Source organism: Triticum urartu, chromosome 4A (assembly GCF_056163025.1).
Source record: "Triticum urartu cultivar PI428250 chromosome 4A, HENAU_Tu73, whole genome shotgun sequence".
Taxonomy (NCBI): domain Eukaryota; kingdom Viridiplantae; phylum Streptophyta; class Magnoliopsida; order Poales; family Poaceae; genus Triticum; species Triticum urartu.
In genome coordinates this window covers 5,255,323-5,266,095 of record NC_141876.1, presented here as the reverse complement: position 1 = coordinate 5,266,095, position 10,773 = coordinate 5,255,323, and the positions used below count along the sequence as shown (strand labels likewise).

At 41.8% G+C, this 10,773-nt stretch overlaps 2 protein-coding genes across 2 annotated transcripts; both read left to right on the top strand.

Annotated features, from left to right (window-relative positions):
* The first annotated feature begins 570 nt into the window (after window positions 1–570).
* LOC147974298 (putative disease resistance protein At1g50180) lies at window positions 571–1,473 on the top strand. Its single transcript, XM_087519996.1, has one exon. The coding sequence runs from the start codon at window positions 571–573 to the stop codon at window positions 1,471–1,473; it is 903 nt and encodes a 300-aa protein (XP_087376122.1).
* A 795-nt stretch (window positions 1,474–2,268) lies between these two features.
* On the top strand, window positions 2,269–4,560 carry LOC147974297 (uncharacterized). Its single transcript, XM_087517391.1, has one exon. It carries the CDS (start codon window positions 3,342–3,344, stop codon window positions 4,368–4,370), a length of 1,029 nt encoding a protein of 342 aa, XP_087373517.1. The 5' UTR covers window positions 2,269–3,341; the 3' UTR covers window positions 4,371–4,560.
* Window positions 4,561–10,773: the final 6,213 nt, after the last annotated feature.

Here is a 10,773-nt window from a genome sequence, read left to right as displayed (position 1 = left end):
GCTGACTGAATCCGTCGTTTGTAGCATACAATTGTTGGAAATGTGTAAATGGTGCTGCTTGGTAATACAGAGGACTCATTAATTTTAACTGCATGTTTCTCTTCAGTACCAGCTAAAAGCGTGAGCAAACCCTGCAACTACTTCCGAGAGAGCAATGGAAATCTATCTAGTTTTTGCGCTGGACTAAGGGTGATCCCAAGATCCATCTCTTATCAGATCCAGCCTATTCAAGGTACTTACCTGATTCCAGCTACACCACACTTTCTAGCCATGTTTTTCTCTCTGATACTGTTGATCTTGTGCATTTCCGTTTGAATTGTTGGTGTTTGAGTTCAAGGTAAATACTACATTATTTTTATTTCAAGCCAAATTAGAGTGCACTATCTTCTAGTTTGCAGGCCACATTTTCCCTTTAGATTTGTTACCGGTGTCTAGGGACTGAATGTGATTATCCTTCCTGTTAGCATGAGGTTTTTTATGTGAAAAAACGAGGTAGTAATACATAGGACTAATTTCTATTTGCATGCTTCTTTTTAGTGCCAGCTCAAGAGTGTGCGCACCCTGCAACAAATGGCGGGGGTTCTGGATGCTTTGGCATCCTACGTGACCAGCATGCTTGCTGAAATGGCCAAAGAGGAGGTGGCCATGCTCATCGGCGTATCCGACGGGATAACAGACCTGAGCATCAAGCTTGGGGACCTCAAGAATTTCCTTGCTGATGCTGATAGGAGGAACATCACCGATGAGAGTGTGCGGGGGTGGGTGGGTGAACTGAAGCGTGCCATGTACCTAGCCACCGACATCGTCGACCTATGTCAGCTCAAGGCCATGGAGCAAGGTCAAACAAAGGACAGGGGGTGCCTTAACCCTCTGCTCTTTTGCATGCGGAATCCCATCCATGCTCATGACATTGGCACCCGCACAAAGAAACTCAACCAAAATTTGGATGATATTTGCAAGAGGGGCAAGAGTTTGAAATTTATCAAGCTAGAAGCCTACGAAGACCAAAATACAACCCGATCTCTCGCCACTAACCGCAAAACTGATTCGTTGATCGAGCGGTCAGGTGCAGTTGGTGCGAAGATCGAGGAGGACCTGAGGGCACTTGCGGAGGTACTTACAAGGGAGGCTGCTAGCAACAAGAGTGATTGCTTCATGGTGGTCGCCATTGTTGGTGTCGGCGGGATTGGGAAGACCACCCTCAGCAAGAAGGTCTTCAATGATGATAGTATCAAAGGCAAGTTCACTAAGAAGATATGGCTTAGCATCACCAAAGATTTCAATGATGTTGAGCTATTGAATAAGGCTATCATCGCCGTTGGTCAAGACCTACCTGCAGCTGGAGGAGCTCGAGACAGAGACCTACTTGTCGGTGCTCTCAGTAATGCCATCAGGGACAAGAAGTTCTTTCTTGTACTAGATGACATGTGGGGTGTCGATGCATGGGACAAATTTACTGATGGCTCCTTTTAGCTACGGTGGTCCCAGTAGCAAAGTCCTTGTTACCACAAGACATGACACGGTTGCCCTAAGCATGAAAGCTGTGCACTATCACCATGTTGACAAACTAAGTGCTAAAGATGCATGGTTATTGCTCAAGAAGCAGGTCAGCATACATACTTACTAGCAGTCACCTCTTATTACACTTAATATTTAATAATCTAGCAGTACTAAAGCACTGTTTGATAAATACTACAGCATGTACTAGTGCTAATTTGTTGTGAATAGGCAGTACACAAACTGATGCTTGTGAACAGTGGGCTTTGTGTGTTCAACACATTAAACTTCATGCACTTTCGATGCTTCCTTCAATCTATATGTGTAATAGTCCACCATGCACATGTGATACATTATGTGAAGTTAACAACTTATTTGAATAACTATATTGAAATGTACCTTTATTATTACAACATACATATGCAGCTATAGACGAAGATATCAATTTTTCTTGGCACTTCAAATTAGGTATTATAATGACCACCTTTTTGTTAGTATATCTCAACGATCTAGCAACTGCGTGAAAAAAACAGTGCCACTAGACACTGCAAATGCAGTGTGTGTCTGTTATTAACTATATATTTTTTTTGCAAATATTAACTATATATTTCTACTCCTTGCAGGTAGTCACAACAGAAAAAGATGAACCCGAGATTGAGATTCTAAAGGATATTGGCTTGCAGATTATAGAAAAATGTGATGGTCTACCACTTGCTGTAAAGGTGATGGGAGGGCTATTATGCCAGAGGGAGAAAAATCAACGTGCTTGGCAAAAGGTTCTAAACGGTGATTTATGGTCAGTATCTCAAATGTCAGAAGAGCTAAATTATGCAATATGTCTTAGCTATGAGGACTTACCATCTTGCTTGAGGCAATGCTTTCTGCACTTCTCCCACATACCTATAGTTTTACCGTCAGATGTGATTGTCGGCATGTGGATCAGTGAAGGGTTTGTACACGGAAACACAGATGAATTAGAAGAATTGGGACATCAGTACTATAGGCAACTGATACTAAGGAACCTTATAGAGCCAACTCCATATGGTATTGGACAATATCTTTGCAGCATGCATGATGTTGTTCGCTCATTTGCTCAATTTGTAGCTAGAGATGATGCGCTGATAGTTCATAAAGGAGAAAAAATGAACACGGAACTTAGTTTGCAAGGGTTTCTTAGGTTGTCCATAGAAACCAAAGGAATGGAATCAGATGAATGTGAGTGGAGAAGTTTACGAGAGCATAAATCACTTAGATCATTGATGTTAATTGGGAATTTGAAGATTCATTCGGGTGATTCATTGGAAACATTTTCAAGCCTACGGATGCTACATATAGAATCCACAAAGTTTGCTGTCTTGGCCGAATCTCTGTATCAGCTTAAACACTTGAGGTATCTAACATTAAAAAAGTGCAATGACCTAAATAGGCTGCCCGAGAACATCCATAGGATGAAATTCTTACAACACATTAGTCTTGAGGATTGTGAGAGTGTAGTGAAACTTCCCCATAGCATTGTGAGGTTACATGAACTGAGACATCTTGATCTTGATGGCACATGTGTAAATAGTATGCCCAAAGGGTTATGTGCTCTCATGAATTTGAGGACACTATATGGGTTCCCAGCCAATGTGGATGGTGATTGGTGTAGTCTGGAAGAGCTTGGGCCTCTTTTAAAGCTTAGGGCCATTGGATTAGTGAATCTACAGAATGTTTGAGATGCCTTATTCGCTACAAAGGTCAGGCTTGGTGAAAAGGTCAATCTTATCATTCTGAGCCTCGACTGCAGGAGTCGACATGGCAGCAATGAATTGATCAAAGATGGAGTGTCTGAGAAGGACCAAGGAATGATTGAGAAGGTGTTTGATGGCCTCTATCCTCCGCCTTGCATAGAAGATATTCGTATCGACAACTATTATGGGTGCCAGCTCCCAAGATGGATGAGGGACACATCAACGACACTCCTCAAGTCCTTGAAGTTTCTAATGCTGCACGACCTGGCTTGCTGCACTCAACTCCCCGATGGACTGTGCCAGCTCCCTTGTTTGGAGTTCCTACAGGTACGAAGGGCTGTAGCAGTCAAGCGTGTGGGTCCTGAATTTGTGCAGCCCAGTAGTCACCATCATCATCCTTCATCCCGGGTTGTGGTTGCTTTTTCAAGACTGCACAAGATGGTCTTGGATGAAATGGTGGAATGGGAGGAGTGGGAGTGGGAGGAGGAAGTGCAAGCTATGCCTGTCTTGGAGGATCTTCTTATTCAGAGTTGCAAATTGAGGTGTATCCCTCCTGGCCTTGCCACACATGCAAGGGCTTTGAAAAAGTTAACCATATACACCATACAGGGCCTTCAGTCTGTTGAGGACTTTGCTTCCGTAGTCGAGCTTGACCTATTTAACTTACCCAACCTGACTAATATCTCCAATTTCCCCAAGTTGCAAAAGCTTGGGATCGATTGCTGCCAGAACCTTGAGTCTCTGCAGGGGATGGATCAACTCCGAAGACTCGTGTTGACAGTTCACTATGACAAACCAATCCCGTCATACCTGCAAACTGTAAAGCCAAGTCATTTGTTGTTAGACTGCGGCCCAGAGGCACTCGCTTGCATGGCTTTGGGAAAAACTGGTCTCGTGTGGGACAAGTTCGGTCATATTCAGCGTGTCGAGGCTTATGCAGATGATCTTGGTGAACATATTGAAAAGAATTGGCACCTATTTTACACAAGCGAGCCGTACAGCATGGTGACAAACATCGACCCACAGGTAACATATATTGTTAACTCATTGCTCTTCCAGTATGGGTTGCTAATCTATTTTCTTGATCTCCTATCGTTGATTCCATCTCATCATAGTAGTTCACTGGTACATGCTGAAGCCTGAATATGCACCTCCCACTGTTTGGTTTTGCTTGGCAGGAGTTTGAATCAGGATCTGAAGACGAGGAGGATGTAGCGACTCTAGTCTAGAGGAGGAAGGAGTGGTAGCAAATTAAGGAGGCAAGAGCATTGTTAATTTCGCGCTGCTAGCTACGTACAGTATGTACAGGAACAGCAAGATGAGAAACTTCAACCCCCAGGTAATATATATATATATATATATATTAGGGGTTTATATATATATTAGTTAATCTATTTCTGAATCTCTTGTTGTTGATTCCATTCCATCTTAGTAGTTCAGTGGTATACATATGGTAGAGCCTGAATATGCACTTGCCACCATTTCGTTTTGCTTGGCAGGAGTTGTCATGATCGGAAACAGAGTGTGAAGACGTCGAGGATGTAGAAGACAGCCAAGACCAATGACCCTGCCTTGACTCTTGGAGAGGAAGGAGTGACAAGTTAAGGAGGCAGCAACATTCCATTGTTAACTTCCCGCTAGCTCACACAACTTGGCGTGCAGCAAGATTAGTCTAGTAGCTTGCTCCCAGTTTTGTATCCCTCCCAATTTTCTTTGGTTCCTAGTACTAGCAGTGGTTATTTAATTTGGCCTGTATATATGTATATAAGTTAGCTATAGACACCTGCTGGGGACATTAACTGCATGTACCACTGAAGATGGTCTATCATTCGATCCATAAAGAAAGAACCTTTTTGTACTATCAATTCTGACTCCAGGTTGAGACATATGAGAGGAAGGGGTGACAGAATTATTGGTGTCTATTTGTTTGTTGGAAAATATGCATAGACAGAGCCCATAACACAACTGCATATGCATACTAGTTGTCAGTTTTTTCTTGTACCGTGACTTTAGAGCTAGCATATTTCACCTAACTATGAACTGAAAGCTAGCATTACTTACCCTTGATTAACATCTTGATCCAGCAAGAATTCAGGTTTTGAAAATGAAACAGAGCAAAAATAGGGCACTACACAAGTAGCCCTTCCTGGTTTCCACTTGCACAACCAGGGGGCTTTTGTCACTTTATTTCTTTCGTAGGTTTGGTTCTGAAACTTCACACTGATTGACAACAGTAGCACTCAAACAAAACTCAGATAGGCATGTAACCAGATTCTACAACTGAATCTGTAACCAAATTCAGACAAGTAGGCAAAGCAAATTCGGTCCTCACTTACTTGTAGCAGAACGGAGTTGACGAAGTCAGCCAGGTTGACCGACGTACGCAAATCTGCTCCGGTCCATGAAGCCACCTGGTGCTTCCCAGGTCGATGGCCGAACCTGAGTTTTATTTGTATACCAGAGCTGGCTGAATCTGAATATATTTCGCCGGTGGGCCGCAAATCTGCTGCCGTTTCTTGTGCTATGTCAGTCAGTGTTGATAGTCAGTTTGTGTAGCTGAACTTCAAACAAGTTCTCGATTACACAATAAACTGAGTACATGTTGGTTTCTAAAGGTAGAATTTGGGACTTCGAGAAGAAGGTGTCGGGAACGAGTGGAAAAAGAAAGAGGAACAGAGGTTGTCTTCTATTTACACATGCCTCTCACCTAGGCATCGCTTTTCGACAAAATACCAGCCGCTTCAAAGAACCCAAGTAGCCATCTCAAATCGGTGGTTGGCGTCCGTTTGCGCCTGGGCGCCACGGACTCTTCTCCAGTAGCTTGGGCCATGAGCCATGACACATTAGTGCTCCTTTTGAGCTCGTGGATAGATGAAAAAAAATGCCAACTGCAGTGTGAGCAGCCGTTACAGGTTTGGTGGGTGGCCAACTTCTCTATTTGTACTCGTAGACAAATACTACATTTCCTTTTTTGTGGGCAAATTTTAACATGGTCTCTCTTACCTCTTTTTTTTACATGTGAGGTAAGAAGGTAAGAGTCAATCAAGCCATTCATTGATGAGATCAACGGCTAAGATCTATTTTATACTCTTACCTCTCATGTGAAAAGAGAGGGTAAGAGGGACCATGTTAAAACTGCCTTGAAGGCGGTAATATGAAGTACTGATCTTTTAATTAAACTATTGAAGGCGGTAATGAGCATTCATTCATTGCATGTCAACTTTGTGTAGCAGCACATTCACATGATATATATAATCCAACAGTGGTGCGAGCGGTGAAGTGAGCTTAACTAGGTGGGTGCACAAGGATGATATTGAGCGGCTCATATCAGTTGTTTGAAATAAGATTCATTATATTAAAATCTAGCTAGGATTTGGATGCATCAAGAAGGGGAGGAGAATGTCCCTTTGAATTTTCGAAGTCAATGGTGATGGTGAACGGAAGGAAGGATGTGTAGGTATCCTTGGTTGAAATGCAAAGAGAGACTATCATGTGCATAGCCCATCCCATCTGTCACGAATATTTTCTGGGAAACACAGTGACATAGACACACATGTGCCAGGTGCGGTACGTCGATAGGAGAAGGCAATAGGTGTCTCGTCCAACAGCAAGGAAAAACAATGGTGAGGTGAGGGCTGTAGAGGACGAAGAAAAGGGATGAATCATTGGCACCAAGGCCGCAGATCAATGGACGCGAGATGTGGCCGCAATCACGCACTGATCATCTTACCTTGGAAGAACAGGCAACAACAGAGTGCGAGAGTGCTTAGAAGGGTGTGCGTGAAATATGAAGTGCACTCGAAATCTATAACATCTTGCGTTGACAGGAAGTTTGTTCCTCTAGTTCAATTAAAATATTGAGATTGAGATAAAGCACTTGGAAGGTTCCTCACAGTCACACTGATTGAGATTGAGATAAAGCACTAGGAAGCCTAAAACTGAGATAAAGCACTAGGAAGGTTCACCTTGTTGCATGATTGTGAGGAGTTCCGTGTGAGTCATGCATGTCTCCTCTTTGGATGGAGACCATGGCGGTTCCGCATTGTGTTCTTGCAGGCGATATTATCCGAATATCTATCTACAAGCTGCTGACTAGAACACTGCTTTGTGTTCGGGGTGATTTTTTTTATTCTGACCTTTATTGATGGGACTTAGCAATGAATAAATTGTGTTGTTAACGTGTTGAAGTGTTGCCTCCATGCTGATGTTCCGACCTTTATTTGTCGGTCTCGACATTTAGATGAAAATCCGTGTCCTGGCTGGATACAACAAGAAGTCGTTTTGTAAGGCGTTAATATGGAAGAAGTTTTTCTTAAATGACATGGCTTGAGTGGACTGCTGGTGTCAAGTGATTTCTATGCTGCTCGCTTAAATCTCAGGTTTAGGCTTTCCATGGCAGTTTTCTTCGTTGAAGTAGATTTAATTAATTATGCCAGACGACATACGATTCTCACTTCCCCGATTAAATGTGTAGAGTGGCTTCAGTGATATAGAAGTTGGCATTGAGATCCCTATTAGGTTAAGCCGATATCTTCTTCGGAGCATGTACATCAACCAACCCTTCGCTCCTATGTTTTCTTGCAATATTGACATGTATTCATGGTTTCAAGGTTCACATGCATCTTCTATTACTATAAACCTTGCCATGTCCCCGTGCTGGAAGAAAAAAAAAGACAATGACACCAACGTCCTCGAAGAGGTGAAATAATACATTGACATGTTCATACACGCCTCGATGGATGAGCACAAGACCTGCTGCTTCAAGAACACCATTCACAAGGTATTTGTGCCGACACTAAAACTCACGACTTTGCTCGTTCTAGCTTGTTTTCTCTTGCCAATGTTAATGATGAAGCCATTTTTGCTTCGTGCTGATCAGATATATGGGACGCCAATACTTGGCGCATAGAAGTCAGATGCTGCGTAGGGTCAAGATGAAATGGAAAGCACTTCGCCTCTACAGACTAGCGTGTCTCTGTAGAGGAATGTGTTGGCTTTAAGATTACATAGCTGCACGATAGAGGAATGGTGTCCGCTTTTTGCTTTCTGAATCGCTGCTTCTTGAATCAAGAGCCTTTGGTTCTTGCAGATGGAGGATTTGGCAAATCCAAATGGCGTAACTGAAGTTTCCAGATACACATGTGGTTGTTCGGCGGACATTGCCCAGATGCACTATGCAAATCTAAATGGCTAACTGTTGTTTCTGACGCAGTCCATTCTCTAAGGGAGTAATTAACATTGATGAAGATGTGATAAGTCAAATATACCTAACTCTGGGCTTTTACCAGGTAATTATAAAGACAATACACGTCTATTTATATTACTAGAGATGCTATAAACCTTGATGCTACAGTACCATGAATTTACTATAACATAGCGACATGATAAATATCTGACTGCGCCATTCTTTCCAATTAGTTATACTGCAACTACTAGAATGCCACTGCCATAATATATATATATCAGAGCATGGCTATCCCTTGTGTAGCTATATATTGTACAAGATCAAATGTGAATGCTAAGTTTCAGCTAGCTTTGGGTTCGAGGATGATTTCCATGTGTCAAATATTTATTTGTAGAAATGGGACACACTGGGAATACTAATTCGAGTGCCTGTGGAGGAGCACGCATGGTAAAATTCTCCATGTCGTTTTGCGCCAACATGATTTGTTTGGTCATCCGAGCTATTAGCCCGGCTTAGATTTCTCGCCCATCTGCCATGGTTGCTCACTATTGATGGCAAGCTAGAGAACTTGTTCCAGGCGATACTCTGGGATCCACGGCCAAAATAACACGGCCCACCGCTCACCTAGGTGCCCTTCCTACCAGCTGCCACAGTGCCACCAGTCTACCATACTAAATTTTTCCAGCGAAGAAAAAAAATTGTTGCACTTTCATCTATCGACCGACTTTAAATAACCTTCAACTTTCCTGCTAAGAGCCCAAGTCTCCAAGTAGGACCTTTTGGCCATGCAAGACCTTCTCTTTCTAGAGAATCACGCTCTTTTAGTGCCAGACTAAGGCTGGTCATAATGATAGTATCATAGGTAATATCATGCATGCCAACTAGGCAATTTTGATGAGGTGTCATAGCATTAAATAAAGAAAGAGAAGGTGTAGTATCATATCATGATACAGTATCATATTAAATGCTAAGCTACCTTGTGTCATGCATGGCAATAAATAAAATACTACATGATACTAATATATGATACTATGCATTAGGGAGGTAGTAACATATACTAGTATCATATGCATGATACTAGTATATGATACTCCCTATTACAACCAGCCTAAGGAATCTCCTACACTTGCTTTCACAGTACCCCTACGAGCAGCCCGGAATCAATGAAGGATTTCGTTCAACAATCACAAACAATAATTAAGCTTATGCCATTATAATAATAAAAATTATCTCTGTGCAATTATTTTCATAAAATAAATGGACAATTGCAAAGGAGAGCAACAATCTTTGGAACAACCAGACAGCTATGGTATCAAATAAACAATTCATCTAGACATCATCATACAGGCAGATTCAGGAGGAAAGCCTGTTATTTTCATTTGTCAATCGTATCTAAAATAAAGATAGTTGTGTTTTTTATGCAGAGGTCATCGAATTTGATTTTGAATTAAGAATATAATTAAATCATAATACAAACATTGATAAAATGATATATTAGGAATAACTGAACTTTCTAGTACATGTGGTGATGCACGTTTTTTACTCTATCTTATAATAGAATTCGGTCAGGTCCAACTTAGTACTCCCTCCGTCCGAAAATATTTGTCATCAAAATGGATAAGAAGGGATGTATCTATAACTAAAATACGTCTAGATACATCCCCTTTTATTCATTTTGGTGACAAGTATTTCCGGAGGGAGGGAGTATCACGCAGTGAAGAAAAAAAATCCAGACCATCTTTCGCAAAATTCAAGGGAACAAAAACTCAATGTTTTCCTTGTTGCATGACTTGTGTTCCTGCATCAATGCTGTCAAAATAAAAAAATTTATTTTAACAAAGTTTATGCCTTGCAGAATTTTAAGGGCATAAGCTACAGTAATAGAAATAAACTAGCTATTCACTCAGATGATTCAACTTTCTAGCCCAGTCTTGACGGAGCTCCACTCAACGTACAAAACTAGTGATTTAACCAATGAGAAACATGGTGCGTGAACCATAAAGAGATAACATGCATATCACTAGCATGGGCAGTAGTCCATGTGTGTATATATATCAGCGTACCAAATTGGCAAGGCATACATATACAAGTCTTCCTAACACTTCCCAAGCCTAGATTATGTGGTGCCGTTGTTGACTTCATGCCATCTTCCCCTTTTTTATGCAAGATTGGAGAATGTCTAGTGAAGGAGTGGAACACATGCAGGGAGCTACACTAGAGAACGGAGGTGGCCAGAAACTTAAGCAAATTTTGCGAGATATGATAAGGGCAATGGACCTCTATATATGTGAGGTTTCTCACTGTTTTTTGTGTTTAAATGTCCATCAATTCGTACACGCCCTACCTAAGAAAAGACGTCAC

Coding starts and splice junctions, on each gene's coding strand:
- LOC147974297 (XM_087517391.1), top strand. CDS start 3,342: ATGATTGAGAAGGTGTTTGATGGCCTCTATCCTCCGCCTTGCATAGAA.
- LOC147974298 (XM_087519996.1), top strand. CDS start 571: ATGGCGGGGGTTCTGGATGCTTTGGCATCCTACGTGACCAGCATGCTT.